The sequence below is a fragment of the Podarcis melisellensis genome (genome assembly GCF_964234715.1).
Source record: "Podarcis melisellensis genome assembly, chromosome: 2".
NCBI classification, from domain to species: domain Eukaryota; kingdom Metazoa; phylum Chordata; class Lepidosauria; order Squamata; family Lacertidae; genus Podarcis; species Podarcis melisellensis.
Genome location: NC_138529.1, coordinates 39,142,478 through 39,164,053, shown reverse-complemented (window position 1 = coordinate 39,164,053; position 21,576 = coordinate 39,142,478). Strand labels below are relative to the sequence as shown.

Below are 21,576 nucleotides of genomic sequence, written 5' to 3'. Positions count from 1 at the left end.
ACCTGGGGGGAAACCAAAAGTGGGAGCTGAGCACAAGAGCCCTCTCACCTCCTTTCATTTCCAGCAACTGGTATTCAGAAGCATTACTGCCTCTGACCATGGAGAGAGACCATAGCCATCGTGACTAGTAGTTAATTCCAAACTTAATAAACACCCATTGTCCATTCCCTGACAAAAATCCACATGGGGATAAACTGACCTAAATCTATATCCCTTTCAAACTCCTACTTACTGGAATCTTGAACCTATGTTTATGATGATAATGGCAAATGAACCTTTACAGAAAAAAATAACAGGGATTGTGCCATTTATTTTTATTTGAAATCAAAACAGTAACTAAACAAGAGTTTTGTGAAAAGTTCTGTTGTGTCCCTAATCACTGGTGTAATTGACTAGCCTGCAGCTGTGTTAGCAGCAATGGAAGATACCAGGGGGATTGGAATCCAGGAAGGTAGAAAAAATGTCTCTTGCTGGCGTTCTGGGCGTGTCTCAAACTTTGTCACTTTCTTCTAGCTCAGCATCTCTTAAAAAGCTTCTGCCCTTTTGCCTTTACAGTGGACAGAGCAAGGATACAGATGGAGCTGTTAACTGGGGCAGGAGTGCTCCTTCTTCTTTTTCTGCTCACGGCCTTGTCCTTCAAACTTCACAAAGCTAGAGGCCAGCTACCTCCAGGACCCACTCCCTGGCTCTTTCTGGGGAACCTCCTGCAGAAAGATGTCCTGCCTCTACACAAAACCTACCGCAAAGTAAGTGCCCTCTTTTGCAAGGCTGCCACTGGAATCCTTTCGTTAAAAAGGCAGAGAATAAGAAATGGCTCAAGAAGCAAAGGCAGAAATAAAGGCAGGAGGTGAATGCATATGTGAGATTTCCAGGAATACCAATCCTCTTGTGCCACCACCTAATCCAAATGCTCCTTGGTTCTATTCTCATAACTACCCCATAATTTGGGAAGCATTTTCAAGATCCATTAGGATCGGATGGGTGAGATTTATTTCACTTTAACTCATCCAGCTGGCATGATTGAAGTTCTCTCCCCTGCCACCTTCATTTGATTGCATTTGGAAGTGTTCTTCTAGCCTGTATTTAACTCCCCCCCCCTTTATTCTGCTCTTTGCTTCTACTCTTAAGGTAAATTCATCACTATCTACTTCACGTTTTAGCTCTCCTCACACCATGACTCATGGTATTCCAATTGCCTTGTGATCTTTCCACTCAAAGCAACCTTGGCATGAAAGATCCATGATCTGATGAGTCCAGATGTGTGTGTGTCAGGGTTTCTGGGAGAGAGGAGGAGATGACAGAGGAGACGGAGAGCGAGTGGGAGGAGGGGCAGAAGGATGAGGAAGAAGATGACGGAATTCTGAGGGAATCCACGAGTCTGAGCAGCGAGTCAGAGGATTCTCAAAAGGGGGTTACCTTAATCAAGCAAAGGGGAGGAGAAGGGAGAAGCGGAGAGGAGCCCAGTGGAAGACAGAGGAAGCAAGAGACGTCTCAGCCGGAACGGAGTAAAGGGGGTGGAGTCGTCAGCCTCTCGGAGGGAGCAGGATTAGGAGAGAACAGAGAGAGGGGGTTGGAGCAGGGTGTTCAGCCGGAAAGGGTGGAGAGCAGAGCAGGGGGTGGTGTAGCGGTCGAAAGAAAGGTCAGCAGCAACGTACGCGCGCCAAGTTCAAACGTAGAGGCGCGCGGAAGTGGAGAGAGCTCAGGGGAGGAGCCCGGCCCTAAAGCCAGAAAGAGGGGGGAAGAGGCGGCAGAGGATTCAGCCTCAGGCGAGTCACGGAGAGAGGGAACCCAGGGGGGCAGGAAGACCCTGCGGAAAAGAAAGGAGAGGAAGAGGTGGTCTAGAGCCAGGCTATTAAGTTGGTGCGGAAGAGGGGAGGAGTCAGAGGGGACTTCAGCGGTCTAACGTGGCAGACGTACGGCCACAATGCTGAACTGTATGAGAAGCAGAAATCTTCAATAAACTTTTCCTGTAAATAAGCTGCAACGGAGTGAGGTCTCTTGTGAGCTGGGACCAGACCTGGGTGGCCGTGACAGTAACTCCCCTCTCTCAAAGCAAAAATTTTTTTTTGCGAAGCTCACGAACGGGAGCAGCCATGAGCGCTGAGGAGCAGCTGGTTGCATTGCGGAATCAGGTTACCGCTCTCACATCGGCAGTCATTGCTTCGCAGAAGAAGAATGACGACTTGGAGAAGACGTGCCAGGATTTGCAGGCAAGGTGGGAGCGCGCGGACAAGGCGGGGGCCCCAGGATCCAGAGCGGAGGGCATTGCGCTTGGACGGAGGGGGGGTGCCCTAGTTCCGCATTTTAATGGCAACTTGCAAGACTATCCCAATTTCAGAGCGGACGTTGTATATGCACTGCACTTACTCCGTCACGATTTTAAAGATGAGGAGGAGAGAGTGGGGTTCATTGTTTCGCACCTGCATGGGGAGGCCAGGGCTTGGCTACGCAATTTGTGGCGCGAAGATGGACCGGCCCGTCGCGATTCAACTGCGTTCATCAAAGCGATGGATTCTTGTTTTCAATCCTCTGTGGATGTGGACATTGCGCGCCGTCAAATGCACGGGCTGAGGCAGGGGAAAGCGACTGTGCGCCAATACCACTCTAAATTTTTTGCATTGCTCACCGCCTTAGATTGGCCAAAGGACAGTAAACCGGTCAGAGATCTTTTTTGGGAGGGATTGAGCCCCCCCATCAAGGATGAGATCGCTAGGGGGGACAGACCCCAGACCCTAGAAGACGTGGTGCAACGGGCTTTAGCTCTTGGAATTCGACATGAGGGGCGTCCGTGGCATGAGGAGGACGGGCCCCAAGCGCGTGCGCAAGCAAGGACTCTCCCTTTTGGGCACAGGGACTTCAGCCGTGCGCACCCCTCGCCAATGGGGAAGGACAGAGAGGAGCCAATGGAGATTGGTGGTGCTAGGGCTCAGAAGCCATCCCAGAGCCCTGTCCCTGGTGCAGCCAAAGCGAAGCCTCCTAGAGGAACCAGGAAGTGTTACATCTGTGACAGTGCGCACCATATGGCGAAAGAGTGCCCCCAGAGGCTCCAGAAGCACACTGCAGCGCTGGCAACTGTAACAGCAGAGGTGCAACCAGGGGAGCAGCTTCAGGGAAACGACAGTGCCTGGCTGGAAGCAGAGCTACTGGGGCTCAGCCAGGCGGATCTGTAGACAAGCCCCCAGCATCACTGCAGAGCGTGGACCCTTTGCCTCCCAAACCGGCAGTTCTGCTCACAGCAACACTCCAGTTGCCTGATGGGAGACTCCTCGAGGTTCCAATAACGATCGATTCGGGAAGCAACGCCGACTTCATGGGACTGCAGTTCGTTAAGCAGCACAACATGGCGCTCCTGCCTGCAACGACGCCTCTGAACGTGGTCACGGTGGACGGCAGGAAGTTGCTGGGGGGGCAAGTGGTGCAGCAAACCCCTCCCATGATGATGCAGATTGGCAACCATCGAGAGCTTATTAGTTTCAATGTCACCCACTTATCGGACACACCCATCGTGTTAGGCATGAGTTGGCTGGAGAGGCACAGTCCCGCGGTTGCGTGGTACCAGAGGCAGATCAACTTTTGTTCATCGTATTGTGCTCAGCATTGCTTTCAGACCGATCAGGGAGGAGAAGCCGAGCAGCAGTTGCATCTGGGTATGGTGCAAACAGTGCCTCACAAGTACCAGGACTTCTTGGAGGTTTTCTGTGAGAAGGAAGCTGACAAGTTGCCGCCTCATAGACCTTACGACTGCGCGATTGATTTAGTGCCAGGGGCGCAATTGCCTGCTGCCAAGCTGTACTCCATGTCGGAGGACGAAATGCAAGAGCTTCGGGAGTTCATAGACCATAACCTCAAGCGCGGTTTCATCCAGGAATCTAAAGCAGCGGGAGGCAGCCCTGTTTTCTTTGTGAAGAAGAAGGACACGCCCCAAAAAAGGCTTATAGTGGATTACAGGTTCATCAACAGCTTGACTAAGCCCAAAGCTTTCCCCATGCCCAAGATTGACGACCTTTTAGCGACCGTCAGGAGGGGCAAGATTTTCACCAAGCTGGACCTACGTGGAGCTTACAATCTCATCCGCATCCGGAAAGGAGATGAGTGGAAGACCGCCATGTTCACCCCTCTGGGCACATACGAATACAGAGTCATGCCTTTCGGCCTCCAAAATGGCAGCCACGTTTTTCAAGCATTTATGCACCACGTGCTAGCAGGTCTCCTCTACAAAAAGTGTGTCTGCTTTCTCGACGATATCCTGATTTTCTCGGAATCGCCGGAGGATCACGATAAGGACGTGAGGGAGGTCCTGCAGAGGCTGAAGGAACACAGGCTGTACGCCAAGTTGGAAAAGTGCCAGTTTGATGTCAGAGAGGTTGATTTCCTTGGCTACAAGTTGTCCGACGAGGGACTGGCCATGGACAGGGCTAAGGTTCAAGCGCTGTTGGACTGGAAAAGCCCTCGAAATCGGAAAGAGGTCCAGAGGTTCATCGGCTTTGCCAATTTTTACCGCAAGTTTATTAAAGGTTTTGCGAACGCGACGGCGGCGATCACTGACACCCTCAGTTCCAAGAAGAAGAAGTTCGTCTGGACCGAACAAGCGGAGCGGTCCTTCCGGACGCTTAAGGGTCTTTTCGCCTCCGAAGAGCAGCTGCTCCACGTGAATCCCGGCAGACCCATGCGGGTAGAGACCGATGCGTCGGATAGAGCGGTTGGGGCCGTTCTTTTGCAAGAGGATTCACAAGGCAACTGGCGACCGGGTGCGTTCTACTCCCGGAAGCTCAGCAAGACGGAGCGCAATTATACCATATGGGACAGGGAGTTGTTGGCCATTCATGCAGCTTTCGAAGCGTGGCGACACTTCTTAATAGGAGCCAAGCACACGGTGCAGGTCCGCACGGATCACAAGAACTTAGAGTATTGGCGGACGGCTAAGTTGCAGACCCAGCGACACATGCGCTGGGCGGAGTTCTTTGCGGACTTCGACTTCAAAATAGAATACATCCCAGGAGACTCCAATGTTATTGCAGACGCGCTGTCCCGAAAGCCGCAATACTTGGAGGAAGCAGCTCCAATCGCAGCAAAGCACATTTTCGCACCGCAGGCGTGGACGTGCGCTACCATCGCAGTCGACCTGGACGCGGTGCGACGCGCGTTGCAAAGGGATCAGTTTGCACAGTCTAAGATGGAGGAGCTACGCGGAGGGTCGCGACACAACGATGAGTTTCAATTACAAGATGGACTTTTGACTCGTAAGGGTGCCCTTTACGTGCCCACCGACGATCTTCGAGCCAAGGTTCTGCAACAGTTGCATGACGCCCCTAGTGCAGGCCATTTCGGCAAAGAAAAGACGATGGAGTTGGTGGCTAGAGACTTTTGGTGGCCCCAGATGAGAGGAGAGGTGGCGGACTACGTCGCCAGGTGTGATATCTGCCAGAGGTCCAAACCAGTGCACCAGAAGCAGGCGGGATTGCTAGAACCGCTGGAGACACCGCAGCAACCATGGGAGAGGGTAGCGTTGGACTTTGTTACAGACCTGCCCAGCTCCAGAGGTAAGACGGCGGTGTTAGTGGTGGTGGACTTGTTCACCAAGATGGCGCACTTCATCCCTTGTGCCAAGGTGGCGACGGCAGAACAGACCGCAAAGCTCTTCATCGATCACGTCTTCAGAGTGCATGGACTTCCGCAGTCCGTCTTGTCCGACAGGGGGCGCCAGTTTGTTTCCACTTTCTGGCGAAAGCTTCTGGGCATCTTGCACGTCAAAATCAACCTGACATCGGCGAGGCATCCACAAACCAACGGTCAAGCGGAGAGGGTCAACGCGATCATGCAGCAGTACCTGCGGTGCTACGCCAACCAGCGACCTGCGGCGTGGGTGGACTATCTGCCGATGGCTGAATTCGCCTACAACAACACGAAACACGCTTCCACCGGGGTGACGCCTTTCTTCGCGAACAATGGCCGTCATCCCAGAACCTTCCCGAGATTTGCGGCACCAGGAGGGGGGGGGCCTCAAGATGCCGACCAGTTTGCAGCGGAGTTGCAAGAGGTGCACGAGGAGCTGCGGAGACATTTGGAGCTGGCAAAACAGGCGTATAAGGTGCAGGCCGATAAGCACAGGAGGGCGGGAGAGGACATCCAGGTTGGGGACTGGGTGTGGTTAGCAGCCCACGCGATGCCGGCCAGGTCATTGGCCAAGAAGAAGTTAGGACACAGGCAGCTAGGGCCATATCAAGTTGAGGCTAAGATCAATCCGGTGGCTTTTCGTATAGCCCTTCCGGAAGGTTCCAGGGTGCACCCGGTCTTTCATAGGTCGGTGCTCACTCCCTACAAAACCCCACACAGGTTTCAAGAGTCAGGAGCACCCCCAGAGCCACGTAGGAGGGCGCCTGAGAGGGGGGAATCGCCAAGACCAGAACCTCTTAACGAGGTCACAGAGATACTGGACTCGAGATGGGGGGAGGAGGGAGTTGAATATTTTCTCGCCAGGGAGGGCACACCAGCCGCTGCTAATAGTTGGGTGCCAGGCTACGAGTTAGACGAACCCCTTTTGAAAGAAGAGTTCCATGCACTTTTCCCACATAGACCCATGCCAGCTGAGTACTTTGATGACTGGCTTTTCACACCCACATTGTCAGATAGCACGTTCAGGGGTTTCTCTTCCCCCGAGGAAAGAACACCAGAATCAAGCCCGCCCAGGGGATCGTGCTCGGGGGTGGACACGGAAACCCCTTATTGGTGGGAGGAGCAGCCAGAGGAGGAATGGCGTAAGAGGTGGCTGATAGGTCCTTGGCGGGCAGCACCGGAGGAAGTAGCGATGGAAGCAGAGACTGAGAAGCATTTGGGAGAAGAACCCGACTTCGAATACACTTACACAGAACTGCCAGCAGAGAACATTGACGTAGACGACCTGTATCCTGAGCCTACCCCCGAAGAGCCGCAGTTTCCACAACCGGTCCCCGGCGAGCGGGAGGGGGGAAGGGGGGGCTTCGAGGGGGGGATGGATGTCAGGGTTTCTGGGAGAGAGGAGGAGATGACAGAGGAGACGGAGAGCGAGTGGGAGGAGGGGCAGAAGGATGAGGAAGAAGATGACGGAATTCTGAGGGAATCCACGAGTCTGAGCAGCGAGTCAGAGGATTCTCAAAAGGGGGTTACCTTAATCAAGCAAAGGGGAGGAGAAGGGAGAAGCGGAGAGGAGCCCAGTGGAAGACAGAGGAAGCAAGAGACGTCTCAGCCGGAACGGAGTAAAGGGGGTGGAGTCGTCAGCCTCTCGGAGGGAGCAGGATTAGGAGAGAACAGAGAGAGGGGGTTGGAGCAGGGTGTTCAGCCGGAAAGGGTGGAGAGCAGAGCAGGGGGTGGTGTAGCGGTCGAAAGAAAGGTCAGCAGCAACGTACGCGCGCCAAGTTCAAACGTAGAGGCGCGCGGAAGTGGAGAGAGCTCAGGGGAGGAGCCCGGCCCTAAAGCCAGAAAGAGGGGGGAAGAGGCGGCAGAGGATTCAGCCTCAGGCGAGTCACGGAGAGAGGGAACCCAGGGGGGCAGGAAGACCCTGCGGAAAAGAAAGGAGAGGAAGAGGTGGTCTAGAGCCAGGCTATTAAGTTGGTGCGGAAGAGGGGAGGAGTCAGAGGGGACTTCAGCGGTCTAACGTGGCAGACGTACGGCCACAATGCTGAACTGTATGAGAAGCAGAAATCTTCAATAAACTTTTCCTGTAAATAAGCTGCAACGGAGTGAGGTCTCTTGTGAGCTGGGACCAGACCTGGGTGGCCGTGACAGTGTGTTTTCCCCTTTAAAGCAGCAGAGTGGGGGCAGGAAGGGTACATTGTTTTGCAAAGAGAGGGTCACATGCTCAATACCTGGAGAGCACCTGGAGAGCTGCTGCCAGTCAGTGTAGGCATTACTGGAGTAAATGGGCCGATGGTCTGACTCTGCATGAGGCAAATTGCTGCGTTCCTATGCTCAGAACCACCCATGCCGTCTCTTTAATGCTAGCATTTTTGGAACACTTCAAGGTTTCCCTGCATCTTGAAGAAATGATTGAATTGAACTTAGCACGCTAAATGCGAAGTGAAGTATTAATGTGCTTTGGGCGATAGCTGTGAATCAGAGGTGAAGTTCTAATGTGAATGCAATCTCAGTCTTACACTAGGCTGTTTCCTTTATTTGAGGTGAACTTATCACGTTCTCCCCAGTGCTAGAACTGAGATAAGTATAGCTGCAGAGCCCATTCAAGGTACTTACGTAGGTCAGGTGAGGATCTCTCCCCCCCCCCCGCATGCACACATTCTTTGAACTCCATTAAAAAAAATATTTTTAAAAAAGGAAGATCAATGCAACTGATCTGCAGTAAGCAATGGTATGGTGTGGGCAGCAAATTGGAGCAGATTTCCAAGAATGATATCTTACAGCTCAATGACTCGTGCTTTTCTTGGATTCTGTCCTCAGCTTATTGAGAAGTATGGCTCAGTCTTCACCATCTGGCTGGGGCCAAAGCCTGTGGTTGTGCTTTGTGGATATGATGCGGTCAAAGGTGCATTGGTGGATCACGCTGAAGCGTTTGGTGGGCGGCCACCCATACCTCTCATTGAAAAAGTGACTGGTGGCTACGGTGGGTGTTCTTAACTATCTTATCTTCCCCTTAATTTGAGATGCAGTTGCCAAGAGTCATGGCAATCTTTCCCAGGAATTGATGGCTGTCAATCTTCTTACAAATCTTGGGGACAACGAGCCATCTAAATCCTTTGGGAGAAGATCCTTGCCTCTGGACAAAACATGCTGCAGACTTCAGTGTCGTCTGATTAAACATAAATACAACAGTGCCAATTGTATTTTTCAGGGCTCCTCAACCCAGACAATGAAAAATGGAGGGAACTGCGCCGCTTCACTCTCGCCACACTGAGGAACTTTGGCATGGGGAGGAAACCGATGGCTGAGCGGATGCAAGAGGAGGCAAACTGCTTGGTGGAAGTGCTGGCAGCCAAACAAGGTTCTCTAGGCACCTTCCTGGTCTAGTATAGAGATGGGGAACCTGCGGCATTCCACATATTGTTGGACCCCAGCTCCCTTCAGCCACAGTCAGCATAACCAATGGCCAGGGTTAATGGAAGCAGGGGTCCAAAATATTTGGAACATGCTAGATTCCCATTCCTGGTATAGGGAACACAGAGCAGCCCTTCCTTTAGGGGGGAACAGTGTTAAGGAGGAAGTAAAGAAGAGTATGCTGGGGAATACAGATGTGTGACCAGGAGCAGGGGAATGTGGTGGATGTAGTGTATCTTGATTTCAGCAAAGCTTTTGACAAAGCCCTCCATGATGAGATAACTGTTATGTGCATTTATAGCTGGTTGACTGAAGAGTGCTCTCTAATGGTTTCTCATCATCCTGGAAAAAAGTAGTAGTAGTAGTAGGAGGAGGAGTAGGAGTATCCAAGTCACCTTCAAAGGTAGCCCCACGTAGAGTGCATTGCAGTAGTCTAAGTGGGAGATAACCAACACATGTATCACTCTGGTGAGACAGTGCACAGGCAGGTAGGGTCTCAGCCAGTGTACCAGATGGAGCTGGTAGACAGCCGCCTTGAACACAGAATTGACCTGTGACTCCATGGACAGCTGTGAGTTCAAAATGACTCCCAGGCTGTGCACCTGGTCCTTTAGGGGCACAGTTATGCCATTCAGCACCAGGGAATCCCCCACACCTGCTTGCCCTCTGTCCCCCAGGAACAATACTTCTGTCTTGTCAGGATTCAACCTCAATCCGTTAGCTGCCATCCATCCTCCAACCACCTACAGACACTCACACAAGGACATTCACCACCTTCACTATTTCCAATTTAAATGAGAGGCAGAGCTGGATATCATCCGCATACTGGTGAACACCCAGCCCAAACCCCCTGATGATCTCTCCCAGTGACTTCATATAGATGTTGAAAAGCATGTGGGAGAGGATAGAACTCTGAGGCACCCCAAAAGTGAGAGCCCAGGGGTCTGAACATTCATCCCCCAACACCACTTTTTGGACATGGCCCAGAAGTGGGGTGCCCCAGGGTTCTGTCCTGGGCCCGTTGTTGCTCAGCATCTTTATAAATGACTTGGATGAAGGTATTGAGGGAATGCTAATCAAATTTGCAGATGATATCAAACTGGGAGAGGTAGCTAACACTGCAGAAGACAGAATTGGGATTCAAAATGGCCTTAACAGATTGGAGACCTGGGCCCAAACTAATACAATGAAATTCAATGCAAGATTCTACACTTTGGCATGAAGAACCTGTTTCCCTGCACATTACACATGCATTGGCAGTATCTCTAATGTGTTGGAAGTACATTTCTCATAGGTTGATGACTCGCTGGATTGTGGTAGTGAATTCTGGCATTCATTTCACCTTTTGTCCTTGCGTGTGTTTGTTTGTGTGTCCTTGCCAATATCTTAGGTGTGTATGTCTGTGGAGGAATTAAGGCAGCGATCCTATGGCCATTTACCTGGGAGTAAGCCCCACTGAACACAGTGACTAACACATCTCTCTTTTGGTAGCTTTCTTTGGGGGAGCAAAATTGCTTGCTCCCATGCTTTTCATAATGCTTGTTTTAATCAGCCTCTTCATGTTATAATTTTTTTCAGAAATGTGTCTTGCTAGAGCTGCTGTATTTTCCATATAAATTCTGTGTGGAAAAAATGATTTCATGATGAATTCAGATGAAATTCTCTTCTTCTTCTTTTTCTTAAAAAAGTTCATCACTTTTGGCACACCACCTTCACTTATTTGAATGTGCCAACCTTGAGCTTTAATTTCAGAACACACAGAGATAAAAGACCCAAATTCCAAACTATCAGTCACCGAGAAAGTTCACAAAGCCTTGACAGATGAAGGGCAGAGGATACAAATGCCAGTCACCTTTTTAACCCTCTCTTTGTGGTTGTAGGGCAGGCCTTTGATGCATTGCCAGACATCGCAACTGCTGCTTCTAATGTGCTCTGCTCTGTTATCTTTGGGACCCGATTCAGCTATGAAGACCCCCAATTAAAGGAGCTCATGGATGTGATCAAGAAATTTGTGAACCTCTTTTTCCATGTCTCCGGAGTGGTACGTCACCCTCATGCACTAGGAAAACTGGGGACTTCTCCCAGTCATTGAAAGTGTTCATTTATGCAAAATGCTCCTTTTATGAGCAAACATTCTCCTGCATTCCGAAGGAGAACAATCTGGACATAGGTTTTCCATGTTAGTGAGAACAAGGGTTGTCACCTATCCTGTATAATACAGGATAGCCCTGTCAGCGGTGTAGCTTGGGTGCCCGGTGCAGCGCGTGTGTCCTGCAGCTGGGGGTGGGGCAAACTACCCATGGGGGCGGGGCGAGCCAAGGCAGGGAGCGCTGCATGGAGCCTCTCTGCAGCCTCTCCCTCAGCTGTAGGGCGGCTGAGGTGGTGGGTAGACACAAGTCTCATGTTGCTCAAAAAAGCAGCATGGAGCTTGCAGGCAGTAGGCCGTCGCCTCCCCCTCAAGAGAGACACATGGCTCAGGCATGCTGCAATGTCCCCCGCTTTGCCTAGCTATCAGTGGTGTAGGAAGGGAGCTGTGGTGGGTGCGGGAGTTATTTTTTCCAAAAAAAAGAAAAGTTTTGTGAGCCCAATTTTTATTTATTTATTTTAAAAACACAAATTTTGCCATTTTGTCATACACACCCCTTAGTGATGACACCCAGGGCGGTCTGCACCCACCACACACCCTACACCACTGAGTCCTATATTTCAATGTAAAATGCTGTGTCCTATATTGATTCAATGCAGAATGCAGTTTGTCCTGTATTTCAGGTCAACTCTCTCCCTCCTCCTCCAAATGCATGTGTGTGAAAAGGTGTGTGAAAGGTTATGTATTTAAGTTCTGGGTAGCAAAACACAGACAGATTTACAATTTTTTTTTTTGTGTGTGTGTGTGTGTGTGTGTGTGTATGTCAAATTCCAGAGGGGCCATTCTGTTAGACTGTAATAGATTGTAATTGATTGTTTTGAAGTCATTTCAGTACCAGATCTTAAAAATAAAAATCACCCCCCCTTGCCCTGCCCTGTATTTTGCCAGAAAGAATGTGGCAACCCTTCTCTAATACATAGGTGCATATATTAAGGTGTGAATTGGGCCCAAGGTGGGAAAGTAAGCCACTGAAGATGGGGGCAGGAGAGGGGGGAGGGAATCACTGTCTCTAATGCACTGCATTGCCTTGTCCCAGGCATACAATGCTATCCCAAGGATTATGGACTTCGTACCTGGACCACACAAGAGTTCCTTCACTGACTCTTCCAAGCTCTTCCAGTTTATCCGAGATAGCGTGGAATCTCACAAATTGAACCTGGATCCACAAAATCCTGGTGATTTTATTGACTGCTTCCTGCTCAGGTTGAATAAGGTAGATGAGAAGTTTGTTGGCGGGAGAGAAGCTAAGGGAAGTGGCTTATTGCGTGTAACTACAGAACTTGTATCTTTTCAGCCTGGGGATTCCCACCCCCACCCCAACCCCAAAAGCTTAGGGCAGACTATTTTGATTGGAAATTGGCTATGCTCTCCAGAAAACTTTATATGTATATGGCATATAATGTCATGTCTGCTATAATTCTTTGCCTGTAAATTCAGTAGTGCATCCCTGTGATCCAAAGTCACTCACCTGGGTGTGCATCAACATGTCCACCTTGCTTGGCCATAGCCAGCAGCACACAGATCTGTTGGAGATGCTGATCAGGTAATGGGGGAACATGAAAATTTTGAGGGCTCCTTGAAGTGGAAGGCAATGAGAGGAACACACCAAGTGCATCAGGCTAGAGCTCCAAAGGAACATAGAAAGCAGGGTCAAGAAGAGGAGAGGAGGCGGCTGTGGCTGAGAGGCAAGTAAGTCAGATGGCCTTCCTTTGCACAGAGGGAAATGCTGAGCCACAAGGGTTATCTGTGGCAGGGTCCCACAGAGGGGTAGGTGGTGGAGGCAAGGGAGTAAGACACACCAGATATTAGGAGTTTGCTTGTACAAAGGCCATAGGAGAAGGAACTGGATCTGCTTCACCTTCACCTCAGTCCCTTTTCTTTTCCATTTAGCCATGAACCTAAGCTGCTACCTCTATCCAGATGGGTGGGACAGTCTCAGTAAGTTCCATGGGACATCCAAATTAATGTGTAGAGTATTGCATAGGATTGCCGCTTTTGGTGGCCCCTTCCTATAGCTTGATCTAGAATAGGGTTACCAGACGTCCCCATTCCCGGGGACAGTCCATGGATTTGCGAATAAGTCCCTGGACAAATTCTATCCCTGGAATGTCCCCAGATTTCATCTAATGTCCCCGGGAAACACAGCAGTGGCAGTCTCAGCAGCCCGGAGCTGTTGCCTCTGGCTGGCTTCAGGAGCTGCTTGGAAGTCCCCATATGATGGTGGGGCAGGGACTCTAAGATGCAGCTTCCAGGCTGCCTCTACCTTCCCTGACCCCAGCAACTAAGCTATGAAGGGAGGCTTCATGCTGCCTATCGGAGCTTGCGTGCAAGCAGGAGGGGGCAGGAAGCCTCCCTTCCCAGCTGAAGGATCCCCACCACCTCCTGCTTGCACGCAAGTAGGAATGGAATTGGGGCTTCTCCAATGGGAAGGGAGGCATTGCACTGCCTGAGCCTCGCCACCGCCACCGCTCTTGGCCCTCCTTCTCTGCCTTCCATGCCTGACCCACCACCGAAGAACCAACAACTCAGGGGCTGCCCAGGCTCATGGAGAAAGGAGATAGGAGCCTCAGAGGAAGGGGAAACGTGGCAGTTGAGGTCAAGGCAGTGGCCGCCCCTCTGCCACTGCCATTGTTGCAGCATCAACATCCCAAACGTGTAGTATTTATTTATTTATTGTGTCCCGGATTCATTGGAAAAAATCTGGTAACCTTAATCTAGAATGGAGCTAAAGCTGAGAAAACCAACTTGCCAGCTTACTGATGCACAGCTGTCTGGTGCTGCACAAATTCTGGTCCTTTATTTTAAGCAGGTATTTCCCTTCCACCTCTTCCCTTTCTTTCTGCATTAATTTACAGGAACAAAGCTCTGCTCAGGATATCTGTGTTGAAGACCTAGTGATGACTGTGTTTGCCCTCTTTGTTGCTGGTACAGATACCTCAAGCAATAGCATCTTCTATGGCCTCCTGTTGTTGGCAAGGTTCCCACACATACAAGGTACACAGTTTTAGCACCCCAACAGACGCTTCCAGATATTTCAGAGCTCCAGCTTAGCTCTCTCACCACCCCCACCCGCAGTCTGTGTTGTCTCTCCCACAAAACTACAGGCTGTTTCTCTCCCCACAAGTGCCACCCTTAGAGAAAGTGAAGAAAGCCATGCCCACCACACTCTAGTAGAAGTCTAAACTCCTCTACTTAACAGCTGGGACACCCTGGGCAACGTATTTCTGGAGTTTACTTAACAATGAGCCTAAACGTGCCTGTCCATTTCTTGGCCCACATCCTCTTAGAATCAAGAATGGCCAAGTTGAAAGAAACCCCAAGAGATTTCTCTGACCACCACAATCCCACAACCACCTCAGTATTTGAAATTAACAATTTAACCATGTTTGAAAATACATTTCACATTTTAAATGTGCACTGGATGTATAACCTTCTGAGGCAGAGCATTTTGCTGCCTGAGGCAAAACAGAAAATGGGGCCCCACGGCCACCCCTGCCTCTTACTCTGCTGCTGCCATCACCTCTGCCACGGCAACCTCCTGAGGCAATGGGAGGCAGCCTGGAGAGTCCCACACCTGTTGAAGACAGTGGGGGAGGGAGGAAAGGACCAGAGAGCAGCAGGTGGCAAGGAAGACTGGTGGGGGAAGGTGGGTGCTGAGGAGGCAGTGGCTGACAGGCAGAGGAGATGGCTCCTCAGGGGGCTGGATCTGCTGCCTCCTCCACTGTCCCTGGGCTGCTGCCTGAGGTGAATGCTTCACCAAGCCTCTTGGGCGGGCCGGTCCTATTCTGAGGCAAACAGGCCAATAAAGCAGCTATTCTCTCTATACAGTAATCTTTCACCCGCTCTAGAATGATTTCATACATTAGAGCTTCTTTCTTACATAGAAATGTAAGGCTATCATCACACTCTGCAATTCAGGTGGCTGCCAACAGGTGACCAAGCCAACTCTAGCACTATGAGCAGCAGGCAGGAGAGTTGAGGAAGCAGCACTGGTGGCAGGGGGCCCAGGGGAGCTGTTTAATAGAAAGGGATGAGGCATTTCACAGAGTGGTTTAGCAAGTTGCTCTACGAAGCATTAACCCTCTATTAAGCATGGCTGCAATGAGGTTTAACACAAGCGGAGAGTGACTTTCATAGAGCAGTTTAGCAAACCACTCTGGGAAGCACCCCCAGAGTAGGTGAGGTGTAATGGAAGAGGGTTGGCCAGTGTGGGGAGAAGGTAGTTGGCAAATGGGGAGGCAGAGCTGGCGGGTGGAGCGAGCAGGGACAGACCTCCTAATTATTCTTTTAAGATAGCTCAGACTTGATGGATTGATTATGGGAAACTGCTAGAGTAGTGGGCCTTGGACTTTCAGGAATAAGAAACTAGGTGCAGAACAAAGCTTAACAGATGCAGAATTTCATCTTCATGCTCCTGTTCTGGTTTTAGCAGGAGCAGGTTCCTTTTATTGCTTCTAGAATTCCACTGGTCCCTTCAGTCGAACGCAAGTCCTTGGCAGTGCTATTTTTCTAGAAAAAGAGGTACTGGAACTCACCATGAATGCCTCCCTTGTTCTCTTATAATGGCAATAGCGCCCACCTGAGAGGTGCAGGGAACTGATTTCCAGCTGAAAGAAAAGCCCTCGTTCTGGGTCAGACAAACCTGTGATTAACCCTAAGCATTTTTGATTACTGGCCTGGATCAAGCAGTGAATCTGTCATGCAGCAAGTGACTGTGGATCATTGGGCCATCACTTCAAATTGATCTCTCAAATAGGGTTGAAACTGGAAAGCGAAAATCGGCTGTATATCCTTGGTTCTACACACTGTATGATGCAGGCAGTCTGAGCCTGTATTGTCAATATGGGGTTAATGGGTTCCAGAATAACATGCAATAATATTATTCATTGCAATAAATTATCATTCTTTGCAGCCAAAATCCACCAAGAGATTGATGAGGTTGTTGGAGTCAACCGTGCTCCTGGCATAGAGGACAGGGTGAAGATGAACTACACCAATGCATTTGCCCATGAGATGCTGCGTTATCAGCTAGGGAGTAGTGAGGCTTTTCCACGTTTGACAACTCAGGATGTGGATTTCAAGGGCTACACCATCCCTCAGGTGTGGCAAGTCAGAAAATAAACAGGGTATTTTGGTGAAGGGCAAATGTATTGTGCAAAGGATGGTCAGATATGACAATTTCAGTTTTTTGTTTCTCATTTCTCCAGTCATAAATTCTAGTTCTCCACTTTCCCACATCACTTTGCATGTTTTAAAAAGAATTTATGAAATTTCATCAGCATTGCAGTGTGAATTTCTCCTAATATATACATTTTAGCTTATTACAACGCAGCTTGTATGTTATTTTCATCAGTATATGAATTTTATGCACACTTTATCTTAGTATGTGTGTTTTTGTACACATGGCCAGAGAATTGCACTGCTAAACTGGGAGAAGTGCAGATTTTGAATTGTTGGTAAAACACTACACACACTTTCCCCCCCACACATCTTGATACAAGTGGGGCTTAACATAGTGCCAAGTGGGGTATGCATATGGGGAATGAGGTCTGCTTGTGCAGCAGAAATTCCCCACCTATCCTCCCCACCGATCCGTTCTTTAAACCTTGCATTTTTCCCAACCCTCCAGAAGAGATTTAGGGGGTGAGAGGCATGTGGTGGGAGGAGAGTGGGGAGAGTCTTGTTGTGCCAGCGGACCTCATTCCATGCACACAACTACTTAGTTGAATCTATCAAATCCACACTTTTCAAAACAACATGAGAATGAAAACAGAATGAGAATGGAAAATTCGAATCAGTTCGAATTTTATGATATAGTCTCTCCAACAAAACTACGGTTTACAGAAATGCATCAGTAAGGGGAAAGTTTGCATAAAAATGGGTAGATCCATGAAAAAACATTCAAAAATGCATTACTTTCGGGGTGGGGGGTTGCTTGTGAAAATTGTGTACATTTGTCAACGCTGCATACAAATGTGTTTATTAGGAGATATTTGCACTAAAATGCTGAGGAATTTTTATGAGGATTTTAGAAAAAATGCTGCGGGGGGGGGGGGGATGAGAAATTGAGATAATTGAAACTGACAGATCCATCCACCCTTAGCTCCCACCATCTTTCTGCTACTATCCTTCTATGAACCACTGAGGAGATTTATTCCATTCAGCTCTCTGTCAAAGACAAGACTTCTTTATTTGCTCTCTGTTAAATTGAGCCGACAGTCTTGATTATGCATCTTCTTGTCTCCCTAAAGGACACCATTATTGTTCCACTGTTCATTTCTGCGCATTTCGACCCAGCCTGCTGGAAGACTCCTGAAAAGTTTGACCCGGGTCACTTCTTGGATGCAGAGGGTGAATTCAGGAAGAATGATGCCTATATGGCTTTCTCTGCAGGTAAAAGTAAGAACTGTTCACGGGGTTCGCAGCTGCATTTAGGTACCAAAAATCCTACAAAAGCTTGGAGCAGGACTGAGGGACCTCAGGGAGCTGAATGTGGTCCTCCAGGCCTCTTTGTTTGGCCATCAGGACTCTCCTCAAGCAAACACCCCCCTCCCCAGACCACACCCCTTTCTCCCAGGCTGCACCCACCACTACCCCTGCTCTATGCCCACCCTGAGTGCTCTGGCTGACTGGAATATGTCCTTGAACTGTGACAGTACTTCTTGCTTAGCTGGCTAGCTGGCGGGCAAGGGGCAGGTGCAGAAATAATCCTCTGACTTTTGCAAGGCTGGATAGAGCCTACTGTGCAAAAGGATGCTCCATTGCTCTACCCGCTATTGCCTCTGGTCCTGCCCGCCCAGATCATGTGAAAAGGTTTCCCGCTTCTGGCATAGAGAGTGCTTCATGGCAGTGCCGGATTAAACCCTGTGGAGGCCCCTAGGCGGTTGAAATCTTGGGGTCTCCCTAGTGCGTGCATTCCCGTGAGATAACATTGAACTAAGAAAGCTCGACTGGAATTTTCTTTCAAGATCTATTCAATATTATTTTGGTCCGTTGTTGTGGGGCCCATAAAAGGCATGGGGCCCATAGTTTGGTGCCTACTCTGCCAATTTGGTAATCCGGCATTGCTTCTTGGAGTCTGGTCTTCTGCTATCATGGCTGCTGCTGAAATTCCTGCTTCATCCACATGTGTTGGACTTGCTCCCTGCCATTGCTATTGACTGTCTTGTTTTTGAGATTAACACCTCGAGCACACGCAAATCCACATATAAAAGTAGATAAAAGGTAAAGGACCCCTGGACGGTTAAGTCCAGTCAAAGGGGACTATAGGGTTGTGGAACTCATCTCGCTTTCAGGCCAAGGGAGCTGGCGTTTGTCCATAGACAGCTTTTCCGGGTCATATGGCCAGCATGACTAAACTGCTTCTGGTGCAACAGAACACCGTGACGGAAACCAGAGTGCATGGAAATGCCATTTACCTTCCCACCGGAGCAGTACCTATTTATCTACTTGTACTGGTGTGCTTTTGAACTGCTAGGTTGGCAGGAGCTGGGACAGAGCAACAGGAGCTCAGCCCGTTGCGGGGGTTCGAACCACTGACCTTCTGATTGGGAAGCCCAACAGGCTCAGTGGTTTAGACCACAGCACCAGCCATGTCTCAGCATGTAAAAGTAGCAGCCATGAACACTATTGTGTATGGAGACAGGAGCTTCAGATCTGAGCCTTGAAGCAGAATGTTATTTGTCAAACTATATAAATATGGTGGGAGGGAGATATCCATGACTAAATCTCTCAGAGTGGGATGGGGCAAAGGTACAAGCAACCATGGGAGTGATGGAAGGAATGTGCATTGTCCTCTTGCATTGGGAAAACAGCATAGGGAGATGGTTAACTTTGCAGTCCCAGTGTGATTCACCTGTATTCCCCAGAGTGGCTGTCTTTTACTTTTGCGGAGAAGGGAATGCAGGTGATCTGGTCACATATTGCCCGATAACACATCTTTTTGGCCAATAAGTCAGAAGTTCTCAACGCATACTTGATCTTAGTAAATCTCCCCAAGTGCATTTAAGGGTACACAAACAGTCCCTCTGGGACAAACCACAGCTCATGGGGGTGGGGTGGGAGTTTTTATAGTGCAAGGGTGGATGGTTACCCCCCTCCCCATGCTGCATCTGCCCCCGTGCTGCTTCTAAAAGTGAAAATAATAATAATATGCAACAGTTCTGCAACCAAACAATGTTTACCAAAAAGCATATATTGGAGGAAAGTGGGCCTAAAAATGAATATATTTGCAACTATAACATACAAAGATGCATCACAGTAGGGAAAACTGATTGCAAAAATGTGAATATTAGTCAAAATTACATGTAAAATTAGTTTATTAGGGCAAATTCTGCCTAAAATGCTGATGAGGTTTGACAAATATATATTTTTAATGACAAATTGTAGCAAAATATGGGCAACTGAATTTAAGAGTGGGAAAATGAATAACAGAGCTCTTACAGATGGTAACCTTTATAGTTTAACATACATTTAATGGTTAATGAAATACCACTGCATTCATATTGTGGGGCTATCACATTATCTCAATGTACTGGCTATATTATGTTGCTTCTGGGAAAATGTCTCTACATACACATAATAATTTGAGGTGACTCCTCAGGAGTCAAGTGTTTACTGGGTACCATAAATGTCTCAGGTGATGAACTAGTTCTCTTTCCCTTTCCGTCTTCTAGGGAAGAGGGCCTGCCCAGGAGAGGGTCTGGCCAAGATGGAGCTTTTTCTCTTCATTGCCACCCTGCTCCAGAACTTCACCTTTCAACTGGTTGCAAACCCCAATGAGGTGGAAATGGATACCCTGTTTTCTGCTTGCAGAGATGGGAAGCACTGCCTCTTACAAGCCATCAGACGTAAAAATGTGAAATGAGAAGGAAATTCATGATTCCAGAAATACTCAGAGATCCAGAACAATGTCTCTCTGTCTCCGTGTGTCTATTTGTTTCTCTGTCCAAAAGCTTCAGGACTGTGCTAGAGTAGAAAAGTGGAGGATGTGGAATCTGCTGAGTGTCACCAAGTGTGACACACGGCATTATGGTTATTCTAAACTTGAGGTTCTGATGTCACATAGCTCCCACTGAGAGTCCTATCACTCTTCCCTTGCCTCTAGTGGGCCATTCCAAAACCACAACCCTGACAATGCATTTTGAATATACAGTAGGCTTCATACAAGAACCCATGCCTAATTTTCTTTGCTGCCTCTCTCAAATGTAACCATAGAGCAGCTTCTGGCTAGAAGTTATCTGTGAGCAAATAAATGCTTTATACTGAGTTAACAAAGTGAATCCTAATCTTCTTTGCCTGGTTTCAGTTGGAGGCTTAAAACTGCATACAGGTTGTTGAGATATTTCAAATGAGTCATTGGCAACAGATTATTGTTTTTTAATCTTATTGGATTTACCCTGGATTGAATTGAGGGGGAATATGGGTGGCATTTGTTGTGTGCAAAAAAACAAACAAAAAAACCACACTTGAATGCATGAGGAACACTGATCCCACAATTAGAACCCAACTGAAAGTAAAGAAAGCCTGTGAGTAGACGTGCCAAATAAATATAATGCTTATCTCTCTCCTCTGCACCTGCTCAAGAGGCAGTACCCCCAAATTCCTTAATTCTGTCTATTTAATTCTTCTTCTTCTCTGAAGAAGATGAAAGTAACTCTCTTTGTTTCAGTGTATCTGAAGAAGTGTGCATGCACACAAAAGCTTATACAGTGGTACCTCAGGTTACATACGCTTCAGGTTACGGACTCCGCTAACCCAGAAATAGTGCTTCAGGTTAAGAACTTTGCTTCAGGATGAGAACAGAAATCGTGCTTCGGCGGCACGGCGGCAGCAGGAGGCCCATTAGCTAAAGTGGTGCTTCAGGTTAAGAACAGTTTCAGGTTAAGAACGGACCTCCGGAATGAATTAAGTACTTAACCCGAGCTACCACTGTACCCAGAACAAACTTAGTTGGTCTCTAAGGTGCTACTGGACCATTTTTTAAAAAAAGAAAATTTATATATCTCACAGGCAGGTAAATGACAAGTGGTCAAAGGGAAAATTTCTTTGGAATTAGAGGAAACTGAGACTACTTGTAGGAGGACCAGATTCCTTCAGAAAGTGTGAACATAATTTAAAGTCATTTTCACAAAGACACAAATGAAATATGTAGTACGGGCTAGTAAAAGGCACAAACCCATGAAAAAATGCCAGCGTGGCTGAATAAGAAACAAGAAGATGTGGAAAAACTTGGCCTAAATAAATAAATCATTTCATTTGTATGCCACCTTCCCAAAGTTAAAACCATGCTCCAGGCAGCTTACAAAGTACAAAAAATACATAAATACGAACATAACAAAAGTAGTCATGAACAATAAACACAACATCGAAAGGTACACAACCTGAACCTTTAAAAAAAATAAAAA

At 48.5% G+C, this 21,576-nt stretch overlaps 1 protein-coding gene across 1 annotated transcript; it reads left to right on the top strand.

The window, feature by feature from the left end:
* The first annotated feature begins 374 nt into the window (after positions 1 to 374).
* On the top strand, positions 375 to 20,446 carry LOC309363984 (cytochrome P450 2B4-like). Its single transcript, XM_081900567.1, has 9 exons — positions 375 to 746; positions 8,431 to 8,593; positions 8,822 to 8,971; positions 10,905 to 11,065; positions 12,207 to 12,383; positions 14,026 to 14,164; positions 16,083 to 16,270; positions 17,422 to 17,563; positions 19,846 to 20,446. Exons 1-9 carry the CDS (start codon positions 576 to 578, stop codon positions 20,034 to 20,036), a joined length of 1,482 nt encoding a protein of 493 aa, XP_081756693.1. The 5' UTR covers positions 375 to 575; the 3' UTR covers positions 20,037 to 20,446.
* Positions 20,447 to 21,576: the final 1,130 nt, after the last annotated feature.

Coding starts and splice junctions, on each gene's coding strand:
- LOC309363984 (XM_081900567.1), top strand. CDS start 576: ATGGAGCTGTTAACTGGGGCAGGAGTGCTCCTTCTTCTTTTTCTGCTC. Junction 8,972..10,904: donor AGTGCTGGCAGCCAAACAAG/GTTCTCTAGGCA, acceptor TTGTGGTTGTAG/GGCAGGCCTTTGATGCATTG. Junction 17,564..19,845: donor CTATATGGCTTTCTCTGCAG/GTAAAAGTAAGA, acceptor TCCGTCTTCTAG/GGAAGAGGGCCTGCCCAGGA.